The sequence below is a fragment of the Hyperolius riggenbachi genome, chromosome 12 (assembly GCF_040937935.1).
Source record: "Hyperolius riggenbachi isolate aHypRig1 chromosome 12, aHypRig1.pri, whole genome shotgun sequence".
NCBI lineage: Eukaryota > Metazoa > Chordata > Amphibia > Anura > Hyperoliidae > Hyperolius > Hyperolius riggenbachi.
The window spans coordinates 43,876,020-43,902,584 of NC_090657.1; the positions used below are offsets into that span (position 1 = coordinate 43,876,020).

Genomic DNA, 26,565 nt, shown 5'->3' on the forward strand with positions numbered 1-26,565 from the left:
CTTTACTGTAACAACGCCAGGAAAACGGTTCTGATCTAGCATTTTTCAGAGCGGTTTTCCACTTTCCTGTGAGGCTGAAACGCCTCAAATCTAAAAAATGCTCCAGCCCCCAAGTTTGCATTTGTGGAAAAAACGAACCGCTCTAGTGTGCACCAGCCCATTACAATACATTACCCAAGCAGTTTTCAAACTGCTTTTTTTTTTTAAAAACGCTCCAAAACCGCTCTGGTGTGCAGTGCACCAGCCCTCTGTTTGGTTTACTTCCTGCTAAGCAAGGCTTGGGAAGCAGGGCTGCTCTTTGAATAAAATATCTTATTTCTATTTTGAAGTGCTAGTACATCTACTCAAGACTCTTTCTTGGTTTTACATATATTGATTATTCTGCTTATTAAAGCCCAAGTGATAGAACTGCATTCTTTGCCAAAATCTACCAGAAGAGATATTGACTGAAGCAGTATACAAATGTTGTTTTTGAGTTGACCTTGGCCTTAACCTTTATCTCCAAACCTTCACCTTAGTCCTTAGTGTGATGGGTGCCTTCATCTCACCAAATCAGATGCCCAACTCACTCTACTTTTGCTTTGCTTGTCACCAGATCTCCCAGTCCTAATACTATTAGTGTTTTTGACAGTTTACACAGAGGATAACCCATGAGTATTTTTCATCAAAGGCAGGTGGATGTAGCAGTGTTCAATAAAACTGCAATAACCTGTCCTTACATTACTAGTCGTTACTGTACTTTACTGGATGTCATGTTATCTTTTAGCAAAACCTCACTCTTTTCAAAATCTAGTAGTTTCTTGTGTGTGGATCTGTTAGAGCATAGAAAGACTTGGGCAGCGTTCACATTTATGTATCACAATTTCTGGCCGTGTTTTACCATGCTTTTTCATATTTTTGATTAGAAGTTTGCTATTGAAAAAAAATGCAATTTCTGTTGGCTTGCATTGATATGTGAGTGAAGGTACAGAGGCGCCAAAAGGATAAAACTCGATAAAATGTTTAAAATATTCAGGTGGCGGCGGTGGACCGACCACTCAGAAACAGACTTGATACTGTCGTAAGTAACAAAAAGGCAATTTATTTACATACTCCGCGAACAATAACAGCAACGCGTTTCACGGGCACAATCCCGCTTCATCAGGCATTAAACAACGGGAGTATCATACACCTGTAGGTCTGAGACACGCTGTGAGGTGCCAAGCGTGTCTCAGACCTACAGTTGTATGATCTGAGTTGGGCATCTGATTTGGTGAGATGAAGGCACCCATCACACTAAGGACTAAGGTGAAGGTTTGGAGATGAGGGTTAAGGCCAAGGTCAACTCAAAAACAAAATTTGCCTTTTTGTTACTTACGACAGTATCAAGTCTGTTTCTGAGTGGTCGGTCCACCGCCGCCACCTGAATATTTTAAACATTTTATCGAGTTTTATCCTTTTGGCGCCTCTGTACCTTCACTCGTCAAGAATTCCACCCTCGGTGGAAGGGTGATAAACCCCTTTTCTTCTTCTTCAGAGAGCGACATCTTAATCCTGAGTGAGGACAGGTCTAATCTCCCCACCTGCCTATACAGTGGTTACCTTGGTGGTAACCCACGTTTTGAGTATAATACTTACTTGTCATTTTTCACCTTTGATCCAATACATACTACACTATACTAGGCTCTCGGTATCTCTGCTTTATGCATTGATATGTGGACTGCACGTCCTTTGTGGAAAAAACTTACATGCCACTACAATGCCACTTTTCATGTAGTATTAGAGCTTAGCTACACAAACTGCTCATAGTATTCAAAGTCCCTCAAGCAACATGGAGATGATAAAATTGGCCAGTGATCAACCAATACAAATTGGATGTATGTATTCACCCTAATAGATAGGAAGAGAAAGGCAAGGATTGATATGGGGGGGGTAAATTAAAAAAGGAAGGAGTAGGGAGGTTGGAGACCAGCATCTCTCAATTACATTGGTAATAGCTACTCATTTTATTTTGCCTCTTAGGGTAATAGTACTCTAGGTCCTTCTTTATTTCCATTTGTACTACTGTAAAAATAGATTATTAATTGGTCCTGAAGTTTGTCTGTGTAATTCTGTTAGCCATTTGCCTGCTGTGACTTAGGCTTGTGACCCCAATTATGACTGACTGCCACACGCCCCATCCTTGAGCTCTTTATACACTATGCTTAGTCTGCTACCAGCTTTGATCTGAGTTGTCTCCAACCTTGCCTGATCATACAAACTTTCTCCACACTGCAGTGTCACCTGTTCTCTTTCAACACTGGTTGGGCAATACCTGGGGTTGTGACTTATTGGCAACCAGGAAGCAAAGTATAACTTTGACCACTAGGTGTAGCGACCGATCATCCCTTGAGGGGTGCATTAGTTAAGACCTATAGCCACTTAAAGCAAACCCAGGAAGTTTGCAATGCATATTTATTAATACGTGCCTCAGGAGGAGGAAGCCTCTGAATCCTAAAGAAGCTTTTCTCATTGTCCTCTGCAGATACCTTCCACCTCTGGGCCCCCTTAAGTTTGGCCTCTATGCACTTGTGCACTACCACCGTCCCGCTCAGCTTTGGCAGAAAAAGCCAAGCAGAGTCAGGTCCATGCTGCTTTGCAGACGGCTTGTACCTGTGTAGTAGCACGGACCTAATCTGGACCTAATCTGGACCTAATCTGGACCTAATCTGGACCTAATCTGGACCTAATCTGGACCTAATCTGGACCTAATCTGGACTGGCTCCACCGAATAGCTTTGTTTGGTGCACTAATAACTGTTTAAAAAATTGGATTTTTTCAAGTGCATAAAGTAGTCTAGCTACACTAAAAATGTTAATTATATAACATCTGTCCATAACACACAGATCTAATTCTTGCTAGAACAACAATACCTTAAATATCTTTTGGAATAGAGGTAGACAGTTTAAAGAATTGATCCTGCAGTTCTAAAAACCTTGATCCCATGATTTCACAAAGTCAATACACAATATACATTGATAGGGTCCTGGATTTTTGGGATTCTTTTAATTTGTATTAGTTTTATGCAGGCATTTTTGCATACAATATGGTATTGATCTATCTATGAATACAGTTGTATAACAGTTGGCATAATATGAGATTTTAAAACTTCATGTTATATTACAGTATTCTGATATATGGCCATCTGGGCCTTGCCATTTTCTATTTGACAGACTGATAAGTCTATCTCTACTTGGACTGACCAAGGGTTGGCCATATACAGTAGCCTTTTTTAACAGCTTTTCACTACTGTTGATTTCAGTGAGACTTTTTTTGGTTTTCTGCTGTGACAGATATATGTCAGAGAGAATCTTCCATTAGCTAGGATAACTAGTCGATTATTCACTTTATTGTGAACAGTTGGGTCCTTATTTTAACTATATTCTGTTCATAGTCTATTAATCCTCTAAAAACAAGGAAGGTTTACCTTCTACCCAAAGTTCTTGATTCTCAGTTGTTGGATTTTTTTTTTTTTTTCAGATCCTGTATAGGCTTAACCATGTAACACTTTATACGTTCCTTACAGTGTGCCATAGATGAGAAGCGTCTCAGGTTCCATACTTACCTGAGGCTGCTAACCCCTTGCTGTCTCCCTGGGTGACTCCTGTCACCCACAATTGTCGAATGGCTGGCGAAGTCACGCTCCATCGCACGAGTGGCCAGGTGCACATCGCTCCCAGGGGCAGGCCGCGCATGCAAGATGGAGCGCGACCCAGCCAGGCTTTTGGGGACAATTGTGGGTGACAGGCTTCACTCAGGGAGACAGCGAGGGACGAGCAGCCCTAATGGGGGTTAAGTAAACCCCAGGTAAGTATGGAACCGGAAACTCTTGTCTCAGGTTCACTTTGATTTTTTTTGCCATTAGGAAGATTATTTCGAAGCAGGTGGTTTGGGTGCACAGCACTCAGCGCTGAAACTAGCTGCCCCACAGCAGTAATGTTATACAGCACAGGGTATGTAAGGGTAATTTGTGGCTACAGCAATTGCTGGACCCTGAGTTACATCTCCCTCTGAGTTGCAAGGACTCTGAGGGGAAATAGTATTTTATGTCATCTGGGATTTGAGCGGCAGCTGGGAGAGCCATCATTCGGCTCACCTTGCGCCCAGCTCACCGGCGGTGTACATACACGTACGCTATTATTTTGCCTCCATTGCAGGTATAGCGGCCTCCAAGTACAATATCCACAAATCTTGAGCACATGGATGGTCTAAGAATATGTATTCTTTCCCTGTCTGCTGTAAGGTTGGCAAGATTCCTTACAATTATATTAATGAAAGGGAAATCTGCATGATGTACAACTATGCTTAAATGAGGTATTCATCATCTCTGCTCTGACTGGTGCATGGTCTGAAAATAAGATAAGAAATATTTGATGATCTCAAAAAATGTAGAAAGCGAATGGGAGACAAAAATGTCATCAATTCTATCTAATGTGAAGTGCACTAAGGAAATATGGGTGTAGACTGATATGCTGATGACATACAACTGTACCTCTCAGTTCCTGACCTGAATTCCCTCTCATCATGCATTCCTGACTGCCTATCTGCTGTTTCTTCCTTCATGATATCTTGCTCCTTCAAACTTAACATGAGTAAAACAGAGCTGATAAGCTTTCCACCATCTCCTCCTTCCTTTTCCTACTGATATAACAATAAATGCCCTCCCACGCCGCAACATCCCCAAGTTTCCCACAAATGTTGATTAGGCATAATATTTGATTCTTCTCTTGCTCATTCATCCCTCACATTCACTCTATAACCACCTCCTGTCATTTTCAACTCAAAAGCATATCTTTTTGTTTTTATCTCTCATTACTCCACTAAAATGCTAGTATATGCCCTAATGATATCTCGCCTTGACCACTCTGTAGACTACCTACTAACAGATTTGCACCCCTCCAGTCTATATTCCTCATCCCTAACTCTTCTTGTGCTTCATCTGCTGCTCTTCTTTGTCAATCTCTTCACCGGCTGCCAATTAACTTCAAACTTACCTCAAACCTACAAAGCTCTCCACAATATTTATCCTACATATATCTCCGTTCTAGTCTCCAAGTACCATCCAAATTGCAACCTCTGCTTGACACATGACTTTCTAGAAATCTTTTATTGCAAAAGTTTGTTCCAGGGATCGAATTGTTTAAATAATGACCCCATTGCAACACACAGAATGATACAAACGGGAGGCTACTTAGAGATTTGTGGTGTTTGGAGTGGTAAGGCCTATGACCTGATCAAGTCCTAAGAAACTCAAGGAAGGAGGAGTTTGCATATAGGCAGGTAATTAGAGGCGCAGCATTTGTATAAAGTTTAATTGTTATACATTTCTTTTCTTGGATCAATGATTCAGATTTTTTTGTCTGAGTGAGTAGGAGATTCCTGTGAAACCTATTGCAATTTGTAGTGTTTTAGGCCTAAATTAAAGTGGTTTTAGAAATGGACTGTGTCGTATACCTGAAGATAGGTGCACCACTATCTTCATTTTTAACCAGATTAGTTCTTTTTCTCTCAGTAACAGAATAAAATACTTAGATTCCCCTAATATTTGATAGTTATTAGCTAAGAGTCGTGGCTAATATATGGCCAGAGACACCTGAATCAATGAAAAAATCTTTATTCAAAACCAGCTCATAAGGTAAAAACAATTAAAAACAGGCAGCCAGACCTGGTACACAGGCCCCTGAATAACAAAAATACATAATTGAGTCAAGTGTGCAATATATCATAAAAGAGGTCAATAGTTCTCCTGGGTACCTTGTGATAAATATGGTAACAGTGTCCAAAAATTATGTATAAGAAGTATAAACTAGAGACATCTGTTTCACAAATCCATATCCCAGGAGAAGCATATGATGAAATGTACAAACATATAAAATCTCCTATACAAATTCCCTGCTCAACACAAAGTGCAAATGCTAATATTCTAGTGCTATACTGGATGATAAAATATCATGGAAGGTCCACAATACTATAGTGAAAAGCCTATAAATATGTAACACTTGCACACTTGACTCAATTATGTATTTTTGTTATTCAGGGGCCTGTGTACCAGGTCTGGCTGCCTGTTTTTAATTGTTTTTACCTTATGAGCTGGTTTTGAATAAAGATTTTTTCATTGATTCAGGTGTCTCTGGCCATATATTAGCCACGACTCTTAGCTAATAACTATCAAATATTAGGGGAATCTAGTTCTTTTTCTCTCAGTAGTATGTTAATTTAGGTCGGTGACCTATTCCCCAAGTATAAATACTTAACAAAGTGATTAGGTAAACAATTTGTTGCCTTGATATGTCTGCTCGTGTTGCTTTAGTGTAAATTATAAGTATTTTATTCTGTTGACACCTAATTTTCTACATTGCTGCATTATATTTATTCACCCTTGTTGAAGGGTTGTCACCACTTTTTCCTGATCCTACAGAGAACGACTCTGCAAACCTGAGTAGGGTCAAGAGTGTTCTCTCCGCCTGCCTATACAGTGGTTGCCTTTATGGTAACCCACCTATGTGAGTATCTCTCTTAACAGTCTGTTATCCATACAATACATACTACACTATATTGGGCTCTTAGTTCTCTCTCCCCATTGTTCAAGCATTGTTCTCCCCATTGTAGGACACCATCATCCATAGACTAAACTCCACTTGACTGAGTCTCCAGCTGCCTTCTCATACGGTGGACTTATTAAGCCACACTCCTAGATCAGGTGGTAAACATGGGGGCGGGGTGGGACTTCTCTCCCAACACTGCTCCTATACACCACTTGCACATGAACCTTCACTGCCTTTTTCTTCTTTTGAGGTTCATGCTGTCCACGTCTATTCTGCTAATCACTTCCAGATTGCTGTCATCTAATGTCCTTCTGGACCTGCCTCCACCTACATTGGCCACTCACTTCTCTGCGTGGCTTCTTTTTCTCTCCACTGACATACCTTACATCATCATTGGGGACTGACACTAACTGCTCCACTACCACTAAATGCCACTAAATGCCACAAACTCCTATTACTCACCTGCTCCTATAACCTCTCCCAGTGGTCCTCTACTTCCACCCACAAAGATGGCCACACTGGTCCTAGTATTTACCAGACTCTGCCCAGTTTCAACTGCTAATAACTCTCCATTTCCCCTCTCAGATCACAATCTTGTAACTTTCACACACTTCCACCCCACTTATGCAGGAACTATTGCAACCTTGACCTCTGATATCTGACTGATTCTTTGAAACCCCTGTGCTCCTTGTCACCCTACACTGACCCTGAGACAGCATCCACCTACTATTCCACCATAATCACTGCTGTCATAAACACAGATGCCCCTCTCAACAACAATCACCCCTGCCGCACCAACAGACAGCCCTGGCTGACTGAACCCATAAAACAACTGAAAACATGGTCCAGGATGGCAGAACAATGGTGGAGGAAAAGCTCCACTGTAGATGACTTCCTTCATTACAGAAACATGCTGCTCTAGCTCAGGGAAGCTCTCTCACTAGCAAAACAGTCATACTTCTCACTCATTTCTTTACAATCCCATAACCCTAAACAACTTTATAACACCTTCAGCTCTCTACTCTGCCCCCCCTTACAGCCACAAGCTTGTCTGCAGAAGACTTTGCATCATGTAAAACACAAGGACTGGCACAGCTGAATGTATTAAAGCTCTTTATTTCATAAGTGTGGCGGCAATGACAGACCCCTGTTTCGGGTTAAACCGGGGGAGGAAGGGAGGGGGGATGGGGAAGGAGTATTACACATGTTATTAACGATCACCGATTCGCCGCTACTCGCCGCGTCAGAGGGTTCCCCCCCCCCGAGACCCAGGCGCTTCCTGGCCAATCAGTGCCAGGCAGCGCTGAGGGGTGGATTGGGACTCCCTCTGACGTCACAACATCGATGGGGGAAGCCCTCATGGAAATCCCATTCAGAATGGGATTTCCGGATGGGCATACGCGCCAGCGGCGATCGGTGCATACGGCGGGACGCCGCAGGGAGGGGGGAAGCATGTAGCTAGCGCTAGGCTAGCTACATGCAAAAAAAATTTAAAAAATTAAAAAAAAAAAAAAGGTTAAAAAAACCCTCCAGGGAGGTTAAAGGATACCGGAGACAAAGTCATTTGTACAAATGCATGTAAAGGCAGCAGTCCTCATGCCCACCACTGCCCCGTTCTCCACCGTCCCCCTATATATCACTCCAGGTCGTGTACTACTGCACAAACACTGGCCTAGCACACGTCATTGATCACGCTCCCATAGCTGAGCACTCTGAGGATGTGCACCACAAGTCATTATGTAGTGCGCATGTGCAGTGCACGATCAAGGTTACGCATGAATGGGTCAACAGCACTTGCACAGTATAGTGCGTGATCTGGCGCAACGCATGGAGGCATTTATGAGGGAACAGAGGGGAATGGGGGAGAATTGGGGGAGCGGCGGGCATAAAGACTTTACCTCAGGTATCATTTAAAAAGTTAAGAACGTGGATCTCCCAAAACAAAAATTAAAAACTAAGCTCAGAGCATTCATAGTACTAGTCCATGGTAGACCAATCTTCAAAAAATCACAAAGCACAGGAGACCTTCTTGCTGCTCTGGCAAGTGATGTCGGTGCATTGCGGTTTATAGGATTCAAGCCACATATGAGTTCTGACAGATTGCGAATTTGCAAAGAATTACTCTCCCCTCACATGGTTCAGAGATCTGTGCATAGTGAATCCAGCTGTTTGAACATGGGCAAGCTTTGTACAATCCACGTGAGTCGAGGGAATCAAATCCAAAGTAGCCTGCAGTGCTTGTCAGGAAGATTTAGTAAGCAGTCTCTCCTGTATAAGGTTTGCATGAATCCCCCCTGTGTAGTCCACCAACTGTCCCCGCGAGGCTCGGTCTTCTCTACCTGCTTAATGCAAATCTTGCTAATTAGATTTACTGCTGAACCCTGTAGTCTTCATCTATCACCCCTTCCTCATCTGCCTGGCTGTGTCTATAGAAGGAGACAACAGTGCATGTAAGATGTCCCTGTGATGTATAGAGGCTGTCTGGTCCAGGTCATATTGGCTGACTTGGAAATGAGGTGTATGCGGAGAGTCACAAAACACCTTCATGAAATAAAGCGACTTCTAATAACTATTTATGAGTTTACAAAGGCTTCCAACTCACACAGATCTTTCACAGCCTAGCCAGGAAAACTTCACAAATCTCTTGCATATGTATAAAGCCTATTTCAATACTTCCATTCGCATTCATTTGTACAAAGCTTTCCTGGATTCCACTAATGGAATCTAACTCTCATATGATAAGGGTAAAGAAGAGAACCTTCCCTTAGGATTTTACTCTGATACTTACTGTGCAGCTTGTCTTGGAGGCTGCACATAGACACTAGCACTGTGCGCTACACAAGTGACCGATTATAGGTATATATAATATATTTTTGAAAAAATGCACGCATGCACATGCACACATGCACTTGCCAAGCCAGCGAAAATGAATTCCTATGTGGGGAATGGGAGTAAAAAGGTAAACTGTGTCGGCTGAATGGCCACACGTTAAAGGAGACTTGAATTGAGTGAAATTTAAAATATACACATGATGTACCTGCAAATGAATATTACATACTTACTTTGCCGTCACTTCCTCTCATAAGCTCATCGTTTTCTTCTAACATCGATCTCTTCTAGTCTGACAAGATTTTGTCAGAATTAAAATAAACCAGTTGCTGTCAGTTATATATCAGCAGCTGTCAGTTACAACTGATTGTGCAAGGTAATGTCCATGTCTCTCAATGGTTCAAGTGTGCTGATCCAAAAGCTGTTACGGGGCAGTGCTGGTTCACACTAGGTGCTTGCCGGCAATCAGCAAAACGCTGCTACGAATGTATCCCTATGGATACTTTCACACTGTGGTGCTTGCAATTTCAATCACAAATGTGATGTATGCAGAGTCTTTGGGGCGATTGTGCTGCGATTTTCGTTCTATTGATGGAAGTCAAACGCGCAAATCGCAAACGCTGACCCAAACGCGATCCTTGGGAAGCAGCGGCCAAGTGCCCAATGTGAACCGGCCTGCAGCCTACAACCTGTCATGAACCATTTGGTAATACAGCAAGAGAAATCGCATGCGCATACCTGGTTTAAAACAAAATGAACGCAAAACATTTATCAGTTGTGCTTAACCACCTGCCGACCGCGCACTCACAACGCACGTCGGCAAAGTGGCAGCTGCAGGACCAGCGACGCAAATCTGCGTCGCCGGCTGCAGGCTAATTAGTCAGGAAGCAGCCGCTCGCGCGAGCGGCTGCTTCCTGTCAATTCACGGCGGGGGGCTCCGTGAATAGCTTGCGGGCCGCCGATCGTGGCTCGCAGGCTAAATGTAAACACAAGCGGAAATAATCCGCTTTGTTTACATTTGTACAACGCTGCTAACAGTAGCAGCGTTGTACCAGATCAGCGATCCCCGGCCAATCAGCGGCCGGGGATCACTGTCACATGACAGGCAGGAGCCTGTTCGAGGCTGCACAGGACAGATCCGTTCCTGTGCAGTCTCGGATCTCCGGGGAAGGGAGGTAGGAGAGGGAGAGAGGGAATCCTGCGGTGGAGGGGGCTTTGAGGTGCCCCCCCCCACCAGCCACACGCAGGCAGGATCGATCAGACCCCCCCCCCAGCACATCATCCCCCTATTGAGGAAAAAAGGGGGGCGATCTGGTCGCTCTGCCTGGTGTTTGATCTGTGCTGGGGGCTGTAGAGCCCACCAGGCACAGATCAGCTAAAACAGCGCTGGTCCTTAAGGGGGGTAAAGGCTGGGTCATCAAGTGGTTAAAGAGACACTGAAGTCTCTTATAAATCATCTTTTTATTATAAAATCCTGTGTAATATGACAGCCCTACCTAAACCACCGCATCCCCGCCGCTCTAATCTAACTAAATCCCCCCCAAACTCCCCGGGGTGCAATCCGGGCAGCGCAACTGTGAGAGGCAGAGCTATGAGCCGCAGCTCTGCCCTCAGCGCGTCTGTCAGCCCAGATCACCGCCTCTCCCCGCCCCTCTCAGTCTTCCTTCACTGAGAGGGGCGGGGGAGAGGCGGAGATCCGCCGCTGACAGACGCGTGTGAGGCAGAGCTGCGGCTCATAGCTCTGCCTCACACAGAAGAGTAGAGGGCAGCAAAATCCACAACCAAAAAAGCCATGGATTTAGCAGGGGAGAGGGAGGGGGAGTTAGGGGGGATTTAGATAAATTTCGACGGCGGGTGTGCAGCGGTTTAGTTAGGGCTATCACATTACACAGGATTGTATAATCAAAAGATGATTTTTAAGAGACTTCAGTGTCTCTTTAACATTAATGAATTATTAGGAAAAAGCAAGCAAAAATGGTAAGATGAGAAGACAGGCATTAAAAATTACAAAAAATGTTTCATGAATCAACCACATTGAGAATAACTTATAAAGCTACTGATACCCCTACCCTGGAAATTCCCTTCCCTTCCTCAGCAGGGGCGGACTGACCATTAGGGCACTCGGGCACGGACCGAGGGCCCGTGGTCAGGGGGGGCCCGCCACCCGCCATAGAACCCTGAGCAGCCAGGAGGGGAGACAGCCAGTGAAGGAGGGCGATGGGCATAGCAGCGGAGAAGGGGGGAAGTTTCCCCCCCCCTCCTCTCACCTTGGGGCCCCCCTTCCTGGCTCTCCCCTCCGTAATCTGTAAGACAGCTGGAAGCGGCTGACAGCGGGCGGAGACGCTGTTCAGCCACCGGAGGGATCGCTGATCTGTGTGCAGCTAGTGTGGGCTTGAGAAGCCCAGACTAGCTGCACACAGATCAGCGATGCCTCCGGTGGCTGAACAACGGTAAGTCTCCGCCCGCTGTCAGCCGCTTCCAGCTGTCTTACAGATTACGGAGGGGAGAGCCAGGAAGGGGGGCCCCAAGGTGAGAGGAGGGGGGGGAAACTTCCCCCCTTCTCCGCTGCTATGCCCATCGCCCTCCTTCACTGGCTGTCTCCCCTCCTGGAGACACCTACAAGCCTGGCTGCATATACTGGGGAGACCTATACACCTGGCTGCATATACTGGGGGCACCTATAGACCTGGCTATACTGGGGAGACCTATACATCTGGCTGCATATACTGGGGAGACCTATACACCTGGCTGCATATACTGGGGGCACCTATAGACCTGGCTATACTGGGGAGACCTATACATCTGGCTACATATACTGGGGGCACTTATACACCTGACTACATATACTGGGGGCACCTATACACCTGGCTACATATACTGGGGGCACCTATACACCTGACTACATATACTGGGGAGACCTATACACCTGACTACATATACTGGGGGCACCTATACACCTGACTACATATACTGGGGGCACCTATACACCTGGCTACATATACTGGGGAGACCTATACACCTGACTACATATACTGGGGGCACCTATACACCTGGCTACATATACTGGGGAGACCTATACACCTGGCTGCATATACTGGGGGCACCTATAGACCTGGCTATACTGGGGAGACCTATACATCTGGCTGCATATACTGGGGAGACCTATACACCTGGCTGCATATACTGGGGGCACCTATAGACCTGGCTATACTGGGGAGACCTATACATCTGGCTGCATATACTGGGGGCACTTATACACCTGACTACATATACTGGGGGGGCACTTATAGACCTAGCTACATATACTGGGGGCACTTACAGACCTGGCTATACTGGGGAGACCTATACACCTGGCTGCATATACTGGGGGCACCTATACACCTGGCTACATATACTGGGGGCACTTATAGACCTAGCTACATATACTGGGGGCACCTATAAACCTGGCTATACTGGGGACACCTATACACCTGGCTGCATATACTGGGGGCACTTATACACCTGGCTATACTGGGGAGACCTATACACCTGGCTATACTGGGGAGACCTATACATCTGACTGCATATACTGGGGGCACCTATACACCTGACTACATATACTGGGGGCACCTATAGACCTGGCTATACTGGGGACACCTATACACCTGGCTACATATACTGGGGACACCAAAAGACCTGGCTATCTATACAGGAGACACCTATAGACCTGGCTATCTGTACTGGGGACACCTATAGGCCTGGCTACCTATTCTGGAGACACCTGTAGACCTGGCTACCTATACTGGGGACAGCTATAGACCTGGCTATCTTAACTGGGGACATCTATAGACCTGGCTATCTTAAATGGGGACATCTATAGACCTGGTTATCTATTCTGGGGACACCTGTAGATTAGGCTACTTATACTGGGGACACCTATAGACCTGGATACCTGCACTGGGAAAACCTATAGACCTGGATACTTCCACTGGGGATACCCTTTGACCTGGTTACCTATACTGGGGGCACCTATTTTGGGGGAACTGCTGCCAGATTAACTATTTTTGGGGAACTGCTGCTGCCAGATTAAGTGTATTTTGAGAAACAGCTGCCAGATTATGTGTATTTTTGGGGAACCGCTGCCAGATTGTGTATAATGGGGGAACTGCTGCTTCCAGATTCTGTGTATTTTGGGGGAACCACTGCTGCTACATGTATTTTTGGTGATCCGCTGCCAAATTATGTATATTTGGGGGAACCGCTGCTGCCAGATAACGTCTATTTTGGGGGAACGACTGCCATATTATCTGTATTTTGGAGGAACCTCTGCCAAATTGCATGGATTTTTTGTGAAATGCTGTCAGATTACATGTATTTTGGGGGGAAGCACTATGGCAGAGTGCAAACTTCCCCAGCAGACCTTTTACACCACTGCTAAGGTCATGTATATTTTGCCCCACCCATGACCACGCCCACATTCTGTTGCGTGACCACACCCATTTTTGGCGCGCCGCGGTTTTTGTCACTATGTAATATCTCAATATAACATATTTACTGTTGTCAATAAATTATTATATCTTAGTCTGTAAAAATATAACGTGAAAGGTGGGAAACACTGGTATGTGGGGCCCCATAATCTCCTATTGCCCGGGGGCCCCATGAGTTGTCAGTCCGCCCCTGTTCCTCAGTATCTTGTGTCTAGGCACACAAAGAAGATGGCAGGAAAGCGATACTTTACAATTCAGATGAAGTTAGCACAGTTACATTTGACTTTCCAGCAATAAAGATAATCTCGCTGGGCATTATATTAAACATGGTGTCTGTAATTCAGTTTAACAACAGCCCTCTGTAATTGCCGCATCAGAAATGATCCCGGTGTCGTACTAGTACTACTGCAGTCTAGAATTACAGACATTCTCTGCTGCAATGTTATTGTGTCTATGTAATCTCTCCCATCGGATGTTTGCACTGTAAAACGTGGCATTTTGTTGCCCAAGAACACTACGCGGTATGAAACAGATATTGTTAATATACGATCATCCACTTCAACAGACAAACAGCATAGTGCTAGTCAGTAGAAAAGAACCTCAATGGTCTCCTGTGAAAATCAAAATTTATCCGATCAAAGAGACTGAAAAAGTTCACATTATTCAGAACACTGCCTGCTACAATAACAAACCTTGTGTCAGGATTTACAATGCTTCTATTGGATAATGATGAAAAGTGGAGTTTTCACTTCTGACCCTTCTGTGATGCCAACTCTGGAGCACAGACTGTAAACATAGTGTAATGTCTTTTCATTGGCATCTGTAATCCCCTAATCTACGAGTGCAATTCTAGTTAGTATGTCTAAATCAAGGTCAACTGTGCCAATATTTTCTCTGGCAAGGCCAGGAAGTGTTTTTAATGTTGGCCCACATGCAATTAACTTTTTCTTCTGAGTTTTCTCCTAGGAGATGATTTTTCATCTTGTATTTAAAATATTTTTCAGCACTTTGCCATTAAAAAAGTACCAAAAAGTAGGTGAAAATGTACTAGTCAAAATTATTCTGAGCATTTTCTTGCTTGCTAGTGATTTAACCACTTCAACCTATTTGGACAGACATATTGGTCCAGATAGGCTGCACTGACTGCCGCTGGCCGCGTACGCTCCTGCCGCCTTCCACTGCCCTGGTGCTCAATGAATGGGAACGCAGTGTCTCCGTATGAAAAACAGACAGCTTCTTTGAAAACCCGCGATTTTTCTAAGTGTCACGTCATCCCTTCAGTTCCTGTAAGCGAGAGCTCTCGATTACGGGATGAACAAAAAAAAAATCACTGCGGCCATCTTGTGGCCAAATAGTAAAACTACATCTACATATATATATTTTTTTTTAAATACACACAATTACATTTATAAGAAAACTCAGGAGAAAATGCGAAATGCATATTGGCTGTTGCCTTTTAAAATCTAACCACCACATGACGTGGCATGGTTTATTTTGACCTTTTAAATTAAATTTGAAGCACAATGACTAATGCATAGGCGCTGTGCGCCATTATTCACTGACCCGTGCTCTAGAATGTATATATATATGATATGAATATAACAAAGATCTCTGTCCAGCATATAGCAGTGCTTAAAATACCTAGTGTACTGTACAAAACCCTCAAGTTCCCAGGGCTGTGGCAGAAGACAAGAGCACAAGAATTTTGATCACCTATATTGCTGCTTTAGTGCTATCTTCTCGGGATGTTGCAGTGCATACTATGCATGTGATCTGATTTGAATGTTGACTGTCCAAACTAGAGTTATGTGGATTTGTACCAACCCTTATCTAGCACTTTATTACTACACACAAATGATTGAAATATAATTTTGGAGCTGCCTTGATACTAAGCTGGCCAATTACTGACTTTACAATACACAGTTATCTGGCTATGTATTAACCATGAATCACCTTAACAGAAGTCTTACTATGAAGTTCAGTTACCTGTCCAGACAAGGCGGCTGGCATGAACGGATGGCCACAGGCGTCTTGGTGCATCTCATACGGTGTCTATGTGTGAGGGTTAGGCGATTTGCGCCCACACACATTATGTGTTGTGACATAGGTCTTGGCACCACGTTATTGAGGTCAACTCTGCACATGTGAACTTGCGTCTTCATGTGCATGTTTTCTGAGGTTTTCAAGTTAGGGTTGTGCACTTGTGCATACATGCTTACATGTACACATTTTTGTATGCGGTGTGTGACACATGACATGCCAAACAGCCATTTTAAGTTCAGAGTACTATCCAATGCTGTAGTATTGTAGTTAGTTGTGTGAGTGTGTGAACCCATTGCCTTGACATAGAGTCTGCCTTTTGCTGATCGGTCAATCCTGAACCTGGCCTGAGTCCCCACTTTAATACTAACTTCTGCTTTTGTCTGAGTATCTACCTTGCTACCGAAACCTGCCTTTCTGACTACCAGATCCATTGCCAAACCTGGAGCCTGTCTGTGTGCATGATCACTTGGCAAACCCAGCCTGTCACGCCCAGTAGACAAGCCAACCTTCCTTCAACACCATCTTGTTCATCATTGGTCCCTGTAGCAAACTCAGGGCCTGTGGTTGATAAGTCATAAGAGTTGCCGTCCACAACACTGAGGTCTTCTCCATACCAGGTATGTCATATTTATGGATGAACATTCAGCCATTATTAATTGATATAGTGCCAGCATCTTCTGTGGTGCATTTATGACAAATGACAACTTTACTGAAGTTTTGTGCACTCTGGGTGAATAGTTGTGATCAGTGAGGCCTTTAGCGATGATAAATATTTAAATAAGAAGAGATATCTGAATCTAGATCACCCTAGAACATCTTTTTGTTAATCTGCTGTCAGAACATCTGATATTATGCCATAAATCCAACCCCTCTCATTTGAAATTAAATACAACTATAAAAAAAGAAAAATTATTAAACTGCAATGCATGGAATAAGACACAGCTAAAATATTTTATGACAGAGGAAAATGGATTTATGATCTAATAACTCCACTGCCGCAAGGGTTAAATAGGAAGTGTGACCTTAATTTATGTATTAGGCAGAAAAAAGGAGAGAAAGGGGTTAAAAATAGGAAAAGGATGTTGCATAATAGGACTGGTGAAGTGTTGCTGCTTATTTTCATAGAAAAGGAACAAATGTTTGATGGTCTGAAATCAAACATTGGACTATTCCTGCAATGAAATGATTTGTTTATTTAACAGTCATTTTAAAGGTCATATTGATTTTTGTTTTTTACTTTTATACAGTAAAGAAAGATGTTTAAAATATTAACATTGGGGCTGACATTGTCTAGCATGCTTCCTAAATATCTTCCCTTCGCTAAAAATTATACAGAGGGATGTGAAAGTTTGGGCAACCTTGTTAATGGTCATTTTCCTGTATAAATCATTGGTTGTGATGATAAAAAAGTCAGTTAAATATATCATACAGGAGACACACAGTGATATTTGAGAAGTGAAATGAAGTTTATTGGATTTACAGAAAGTGAGCAATAATTGTTTAAATAAAATTAGGTAGGTGCATACATTTGGGCACTGTTGGCATGTTATCGATTCCAAAACCTTAAGAATTAATTATTGGAATTCAAATTGGCTAGGTAAGCTTAGTGACCCCTGACCCGCATACACAGGTGAATCCAATTATGAGAAAGAGTATTTAAGGGGGGCAATTGTAAGTTTCCCTCCTCTTAAATGTCTCTGAAGAGTAGCAACATGAGGGTCTCAAAACAAGAGACCTGAAGACAGATTGTTAACCATCATGGTTTAGAGGAAGGATACAGAAAGCTGTCTCAGAGATTTCAACTGTCTGTTTCCACAGTTAGGAACATATTAAGGAAATGGACAACAGCAGGCTCAGTTCAAGTTAACCACTTAATGACCGCCTAACGCCGATAGGCGTCGGCAGGTCGAAGTGGTGTTTCCATGAGCAGCCGTTTCATGTCAGTTCACACAGGGTGTCTCCGTGAACAGTCTGCGAGCCGCCGATTGTGGCTCGCAGGCTAATTGTAAACACGCGGAGAAGAAATCCCAGCTGTTTACATCAATACGGCGCTGCTGCAGCAGCGCTGTAAAGGAGATCGGCGATCCCCGGCCTCTGATTGGCCGGGGATCGCCGCCGTCTGATTGGCTAAAGCTTATTAGAGGCGGTACAGGACAGATCGCCATCCTGTGCTGCCCAGATCCGGAGAGAGAGAGAGGTATGGGGAGGGAGTGCGGAATATCGCTGCGGAGGGGGGCTTTGAGGCCACACAGAGCGGCGGCGATCAGACCCCCCCCAGCAGGACATCCCCTAGTGGGGAAAAAGGGGGGGGGGATTCTGATCGCCCTGCCTCATTCACGATCTGTGCTGCGGGCTGGAGAGCCCACACAGCACAGATAACACAGAAATCCTCTGGTCCTTAAGTGGTTTAAGGTGCGAAGTGGCAGACCAAGAAAAATATCGGATAAACAGAAGCGACGAATGATGAGAACAGTCAGAATCAACCCACAGACCAGCACCAAAGAACCAAAGACCTACAACATTATCTTGATGCAGATGGAATTACTGTGCATCGTTCAACCAATCACCCCACTTTATACAAGGAGATGCTGTAAGCCAGAGTGACGTACAACACAAACAGAGCCGCTTGAGGTATGCTAAAGTACATTTGGACAACCCAGCTTCATTTTGGAATAAGGTGCTGTGGGCTGATGAAACTAAAATTGAGTTATTTAGGCATAACAAGGGGTGTTATGCATGGAGGAAAAAATACAGCATTTCAAGAAAAACACCTGCTACCTACAGTAAAATATGGTGGTGGTTCCATCATGTTGTGGGGCTGTGTGGCCAGCGCAGGGACTGGGAATCTTGGCTGAATTGAGGGACGCATGGATTTCACTCGGTATCAGCAGATTCTGGTGACCAATGTCCAGGAATCAATGACAAAAGCTGAAGCTGCACTGGGGCTGGATCTTTCAACAAGACAATGACCCTAAGCACTGCTCAAAATCCACTAAGGCATTCATGCAGAGGAACAAGTATAACGTTCTGGAATGGCCATCTCAGTCCCCAGACCTGAATATAATTGAAAATCCCTGGTGTGAGCTAAAGAGAGCTGTCCATGCTTGGAAGCCATCAACCCTGAATGAACTAGAGATGTTTTGTAAAGAGGAATGGTCCAAAATACCTTCAACCAGAATCTAGACTCTCATTGGAACATACAGGAAGCATTTAGAGGCTGTAATTTCTGCAAAAAGGGGGATCTACTAAATATTGATTTCATTTTTGTGGTGCCCAAATGTATGCGCTTGCCTAATTTTGTTTAAACAATTATTGCACACTTTCTGTAAATCCAATAAACTTAATTTTACTTATCAAATATCACTGTGTGTCGCCTCTATGATATATTTAACTGACATTTTTTATCGTAACAACCAACGATTTATACAGGAAAATCATAATGATTAACAAAGTTGCCCAAACTTTCGCATCCCGCCGTATAAGATAATCATATTGAGTTGACGATGGATAAGACACTTTGCTCCCCCACTTAAGTAATCCATAGGCAGCTCAATATTTAATGTCATCCAGAGGAGAGAAGTGATGTGATGAAGAATGACATAGCAGAACTGACATACTAGAAGAGGAACCAGAGCAATGGAGTGACACGAAGAGACATGCCTGAACGTTATGGGAGAAATGGATTGGGATCAAACGGATCTGACACTTCCCTCTTTGGTGTAAGCCTTTGACAGTATGAAACTTGAAAACTGGCTATCACTTCATAATCAATGATACAATCTTGACTGTACACTCTGACCACTTCTATGTAATATAAAGGAATACCTATCCATTCAAAGTATATTCACTCAGTTAAACCTTCTACAACATATAATTGCATAATCAAGATTGTATCATCAGTAGACATGCTCTATGATAGATGGCAACAGAACAACGTAAGAATATGGATTGCCAGTTAGCCTCCCTGGCGGTATGGAAGAGCTGAGTTCGTCCAGCAAAACTTGCAAAAAGCGTTAATGACGGAGCTGAGCTCATCCATGCCGACAGGGAGATTTCCTGTTTCTCTGCCCCGCCGGCTGCATTTTTTTCTCATCAGAGGGATTCCCCAGGGTGCCTGACTGCACGCTGTGGGTAGCGATCTGTGCTACCCACAGCGTGCAGAACAAGCATCCAGCCACCCTAGGGAATCCCTGGGCAGCCAGCGGGGCAGGGAATGTGCGGGGTTCCCCCTTGTATGCGGAGGCTATGTGGGCAGGGGGGGATCCCCCTCTGTGCAGGTGGGGGGATCCCCTTCAATGGTGGCTATGTGGGCGGGGGGGATCCCCCTCTGTGTGGGTGGGGGATCCCCTTCAATGGTGGCTATGTGGGCGGGGGGATCCCCCTCTGTGCGAGCGGGGGGATCCCCCTTCAATGATGGCTATTTTGGTGGCCTATCCCCCTTCTCCCCCCTCCCTCCCAATCCCCCCCCGATCCCCTGCCCCCCCCCCCCCCCGTCTCAGCCCGTTGACTAATTAGGTGTACTCACAACATCAACAGCGTCAACATCTTGCAGAAAACACTTTTTTTTTAAATTAAATTCAATAACCTGTATTGAATTCAATTTAAAAAAAAAATTATTGCAAAAAATTAAAATGGTTGAATTCTTGGAATTTAATTGAAACACTTTTTGCACACACACATATATATATATAGGAGAAAAGGAAAAAGTTCACAGATGTATAGAGATGAAGACCAGAAGATTTATTGGTTTAATAATGCATTTTACTTCATTACGACACATTTTTCTCAGTGTGAGCATGTTTTGTTTCTATTTGAACGCTTTATTGTAAATAGGTAAGGAATGATAAATAATACATTCACCTGGGAGGAATAGTTCTGGCGGCGTCTGCTCATTATTAAAGGACAAGTCAGAGAAAAAAAAATCTACTTACCTGGGGCGTCCTACAGCCCTTGGCAGCCGATATGTCAATGAAGGGGACCCCAGAATACCGGAGCTGCGGCGAGGGACACATCGACTACCACAGGCTGGAAGATGCCCGGGGTAAGTTTTTTTTTCAACTTGGAAGTTTTCTTTAAAGGAGGCTTCTAGATTATGCATTTGTACAGTGCTTTTCTCTTGTCGAACTGAAAGCACCAGAGCTACAGCCACTAGGGTGCGCTCAGTAGACCACCCTGCAGCATTAGTGAGTCTTGCCCAAGGACTCCTTACCGAATAGGTGCTGGCTTACTTTAACAGGAAGAGTCAAGGTTCAAACCCTGGTCTCCTGTGTCAGAGGCGGAGCTCTTAGCTAGTGTATTATCCAGCCACAGAAGGCAGTGCCCGGTTTACCATTGTGTAGCATGACTCATTATTATAAAAGGCTGTCTGAACAATTGGCTTCTGGATGACTGGAACACATGTGAGCATCTCACATTCTGCCCTGCACTGTCGGATGTCCAGAAGAAATGCAAGCTTCTAATGGCCAGGAATGTCCTTCCATATAAATACAGGAGCAAGTGGGTCATTGTAATACCCCACAATTTTATGGCGCATACAATATTTGTAATTGCTGTCAGTGAGTACCTTGGGGGAGTGGTCTCTGTACATAGGCAAGCCTGAAATGACCAAATATGGTGAGAAGCAAGAGACATGCATACTTTGGGTTTCTGTTTGTATCAGCCCACTGCACCCAAGATATGCAAATGATCACAAAACTGTATTGGGAATGAAATTAAGCCATTTCTGACACATAACACAAATAGAAAACGTCACAGTATCAGGCAGACCTATATACTAACTGTTCCCTCCAACCACAGACAGCAGGTGTGGGTTGAATTTAATGCTGTTTAACATAAATGTTATATTTATGGCGTCAACAGCCTCTTAGCAAAAACAAAGAAACAAAAAAAATATAAAAATAAATAAACACCATTCAACTTTTCCGTTCACTGGCTTAGATCTCTATGTACTTTTGCACAGCAGGGATAATGTATACCATTATATAAGCTAACAAGTACTTACATTATGTAAGTTACAGATTTCACACATTTTTATGTCCAGATTGACAGCTAATTAGTGTGTTTGACGACATTATTCAGTTCATTACACTGGTATGGTGACTTCACAATGCCCCAAGGCATGCACTCTACTCTGCCGTCTGCAACCCCATCAAGCCTGGGAAGCGGCAGAAAATGCAGAGGACACATCATCAACACATGACGCCTGCACAATATATGTCTCACGATGGCTAGTCTGAGTCACACTCTTACTTTGCTTTCAGTAATGCTGCTCATTAGAGAGAAAGGAGATTTAATTGGATAAGCAAGGTTGTAGTCTCAAACTACCTTTTCTATACTGAATTCCTACATGCATCCAATGTTTTATTTAGCAGTATAGGTTAACATATGAAGGAGACTCAGGGGAAAGCTATGTGAAGGCATTATTGCTGGCTACATGTAAGCCAAACTAACTAAGCAATGCTGTTGCATGTGTATTTCTCTCAGAAGTGCCCAGTTCCGCTCTAGGGCTGTGATCCTCCCATACTTTTAGTATGCTTACATTTGAAATCGGCGCCGGTAGACTTGGGCACAGGATACAGCCGGTATGATCCTGCTTCTGCACAAGTCCAGGCCGTGTTAATTACTATTCCCCCTCCAGGCCACCATGGATAGTGGGGGAATGATAATTCGGCTTCCACGATTGCTGGAGGCCGAATTATTGTGTTTTTTTAAGCAACTTCGGCTCCGTCTTCTGACAGCGCCGACGTTACTCACTGAGCGCCACTATAGATGTGATTCCCATTATACTCTATGGTGGCATGCGGCTGCGCCCAAATCTAACAGCGCTGAAAAGCACTGCTCCGTTTTTAGTATAGCATGATAAGCAGATGAGAATTAATTAAGTAAGGTGTGGTTTACAGGGTGTGTTTTTCTCCATCAACACCCTTACCCCAAACAGAAATTGAAAAAGCAGGCCAGGTGTAATATTTAGAAAAAAACAAACATACAGTACAGGTAGCCAGGTATAGAGGCTCCAAGTATTGGTAGCCAGGTATAGGTTTCCCCAGTATAGGAAGTCTGGTATAAGTTCGCCCAGTATAGGTTAGCCAGGTCTTTAGGTGCCCCAGTATAGGTTAGCTATGTCTATATGTGCACCAGTATAGGTTCCCCACCACTGTGTGCCCACTGTGCCCCCTCCTGCCACTTAAACGGCCCTAGGTGGGCCCCCCACCAAGCTTTACCCCCCATGGACCCCCCTGCACCTGCATCCCTTGCAGGAGTTATTGTTACGCCCCTGGTGGTTTAACAAACTTGCACTGTCCAACCCAAAATATTGACATGGTGTTTGAAGAGAGGAACTTGACAGCCCAGGTATAGCTGACCAGTTGGTTGAAGCTTCCATGCTACACAAATGTGAAAAGACTGGACAACTGGATTCTGCAGTCAGATTGGCCCATGTGTATGCAGCATATGCATGCAATATTTACAATAGTGCAAACCAAGGGAAGTGGCAGTAGAGTATATAGCTATATACACACCTTCAACCATTTTATCTGGAAGTGATCTTTACAGTCAGTTTATGCTGGGTACACACTGAGATTTTCTGGTCGATTTACTGTCAGATCGATTATTTCCAACATGTCGATTTCCGAGCATTTTCCGATCGATTTCCATGCACTTCAATAGGAAATCGATCGGAAAATGCTCGGAAATCGATCAGAAAGCAAATCGAACATGTTGGAAATAATCGATCTGACAGTAAATCGACCAGAAAATCTCATAGTGTGCACCCAGCATTAGGCAGCAGCCTTAGAATGAGAGCTGTATAGACTTGTTGATCAGCTCCCGGGCAGGCAGCATGCTCCGTGGTACGGAGTGCAGAGGAGACACTAGCGGCACCCTGCTGCTGGACCTTACTTTACTTAGTTCCTGCAATAACAGCAGCTGTGGGACAAGAGTGCTAAGGCCATTGCTGGAGGCTATCTTTTGGGGTAAACCTGTAAACATTTTAGGTTTTCAACCGAAATCATCATGATTGGCAATTTTGGCAGATACAAATCTGAAGTGTGTGCATACTTTATGAGAATGTATTTGTTTCTCAATGTTAGGGCCTAACATGGGGATTGGCAGTAAACTGGGTGGGGCCAATATTGGCAAGAAAAGTTAAAATTTAGATATTACTTTAACAATCCATTTCCCTGGAACTATTATGGTTTTGATATCCAGTTTTTACATTTCTTCTTCATATGCTGGATTTGTATTGCCCAGATTTGTGACAGGTTCCCTTTGTATATACAATAGATAACTTTTATAAATACTGTAAAAGAGAACAGGGCAAGCAAAACAGAGCAGCATTCACGCTTTCATTATGTCCATAAGTGTGTACTACTTGTAACACATAACTGTATGGTTTTAGCTAATCTGCGTGTTAAATTAACAAAATTGAGTTGATGTCTCAAAACTCATAAAGTGCCAGAGATTCTGGTTGTGATACTTCGCTAAATGTCCTCAAAATAATTTGTTATAGCTATATTTTAAACTGAGTAACTGAATTAGACACTTCCATATTGGCTGGATGGGGAGTAGAAGAAATATGTCATTTAAAGTGAACCTGAGCTGAAAATAAACTGGTTTTAGTTTATATTTAAACATTTACAAAGTAGATTAAATGTCTCTGCTCAACAGTAGCCTATTAAATATCCAAGAGTAAAAATACATGAACTATGGACCGTTTTTTTAATCTCTCCCCTGCCCTCAAAAGTTGTAATCTGCCAAGAAAACTAATTTACTCATCAGTGAGGTTTACTATATTCCCAACAACGTACAAAACAGAAGCGGTCACTTGCATGCCTGAAAATTAACTCATTCAGGCACCAAAATAAAATAAGAAAATCAGCCAGGTTGTTAATGTTTTGCACTGTTCACACACATTTATCTTATGTCACCTCAGGTACCCTTGGGTCTCTTTTAGTTAACACGGTTTTGGTTTATCATGAACACAACAATACTGAGAGACTTATGCATTTCAGCTTGATTTATAAAATGTATTTAAAGAAGAGGGGGAACTCACTGTGGAAAAGTTCTGTGGGCCACAGGTTTCTCCTCGATAACGGCAAGAAAGCAGCATGTCCTCCAGCTGATGGCCCAGTCTGTCCATGAACCCGACACTGATCCCATCAAAGTCCCGGGGAGGCAGGAAAAGCCGAAAATCTGCAAGTTTGTGGAACCATTTGTGTTTGTCCTCGGGCAGTAGCTCCGCCAGCAGGGGTCGAGCTGTACGGTTGGCTAACAGCAGCCCGAGCCAGTAACCAGCAAAGTACAGATCGCTTTTGCTGAGCTTGTGAAATCGCACAGGGTTGTTGTTGCAAAGAGTAACAGCTGGAAAAGCCAGTTCCTTGCTCCATTCCAGCTGAACTCTGGTATGTGATGGAAAAGATAACCAATAGAGCAACCTGTTGGATGACCAAGATAAGAGAAGTCCCAGCGATGTGAAGAAGGCAAGGAACCAAAACGCACGTCGTTGAAATGCCAACCTTGGTGAGCATATGTATCTTAGGCCATGTAGCTTGGTGTGCTCCAGGGAGGGTGTCTTTAAGGCACGGCGTTGTTTTGTAGTGACAAAGCATGTGGGGGGTACCACCTGGGCATCTCTTCTGGCCACACCTGAGGGGCAGATGGCAGCTGAAGCCCTGATCCTCTCTTCTCGAGTCATGACACACCCCCAAGGACTCACCAGCAGGGGGGCATCTCACTCTGGGCATCTGCAGAACAGCTGGGCACCGCCACCCCCTCATTCATTCAGTCAGTGCAATGCCCAGAATGATAGTTGAAATGCAGTTGCCTAGAATCAAGCTGGTCTCTGAACCTCAGGAAACATGGGCATTGCAGTTTAGGAAAAAAAAACATAAAACTCAAGATAAACCTTCTAAATTCAGCTCGACGCTTCTTAAAAAATGGACATTTCTCTACATAGTTGATCCAGTTTTCTCATTTTATGTTCATCATCATGGGAAAAAATAAAAATAAATAAAAGACCAGTGGTTCCCTTATAGCCTTTGATCTTCTGATTAATGTGAGTATATTACCTTCCGTGTTCAGTAGAAGAAACCCTTGAGTGCCTGCATGATAACATATAAGCAACTAGTTGTCTCCCACACACTTCAGACTAAGAAAGATGTCTCTCCATACCAGGGAAGCCAGATTGCTGACAGTGAAATGCATTTAGAGGAAAACAGGAAAGGTGTTACAATCTCCTGATACTTCTGCCAACACTGAGTGTTTCGGAGCAGGTGTGCTACCAATAAACCCTCCGGACTGATTACCCAGGCACTGCCAAAATCTTAGTGTTGTATTTCTTAGCTGCAGCTTCTCCTCTTCTTTTACTGATCCCTTTCAGATGCTTTCCAGGCGTAATCTCCCAGAGACCCCTGAACGACTGACCTGCCCTCTCGTCAATAAGTGGGGCATCAACATGATCCTTTCTTTCCTCAGGAGTAAACTGTTTGGCAGAGAGGCTTAAAAGAAAAACCTATGCTGCCTACGGCAAAGAACGCTAGATAGTTATTCCTTCAAAGCCATCCTCGGCGTCCCTTTTAAAAACAAATCAGAAAAGAAAGCTTTTCAGTCTGCCCGATTAGGTAATAGCAGCAATTGCAAGGCTAATAACTTGGCAAAAATGGCTCTGC

The 26,565-nt window shown here is 43.9% G+C and overlaps 1 protein-coding gene across 2 annotated transcripts in view; it reads right to left on the reverse strand.

Moving 5' to 3' along the window:
• ASIC2 (acid sensing ion channel subunit 2) overlaps positions 1-26,565 on the reverse strand; it is a 1,273,426-nt gene that overhangs the window by 657,673 nt on the left and 589,188 nt on the right. Inside the window, exon 1 of one of the 2 annotated variants that reach the window (XM_068262935.1) lies at positions 24,951-26,565. This exon is cut by the window's right edge and continues 413 nt beyond it. The exons of the other annotated variant lie outside the window; for it this stretch is intronic. Within the exon in view, the coding sequence (XP_068119036.1) occupies positions 24,951-25,592 (642 nt within the window). The 5' untranslated portion in view covers positions 25,593-26,565. The remainder of the gene's footprint in view (positions 1-24,950) is intronic. 2 annotated transcript variants of the gene reach the window in all.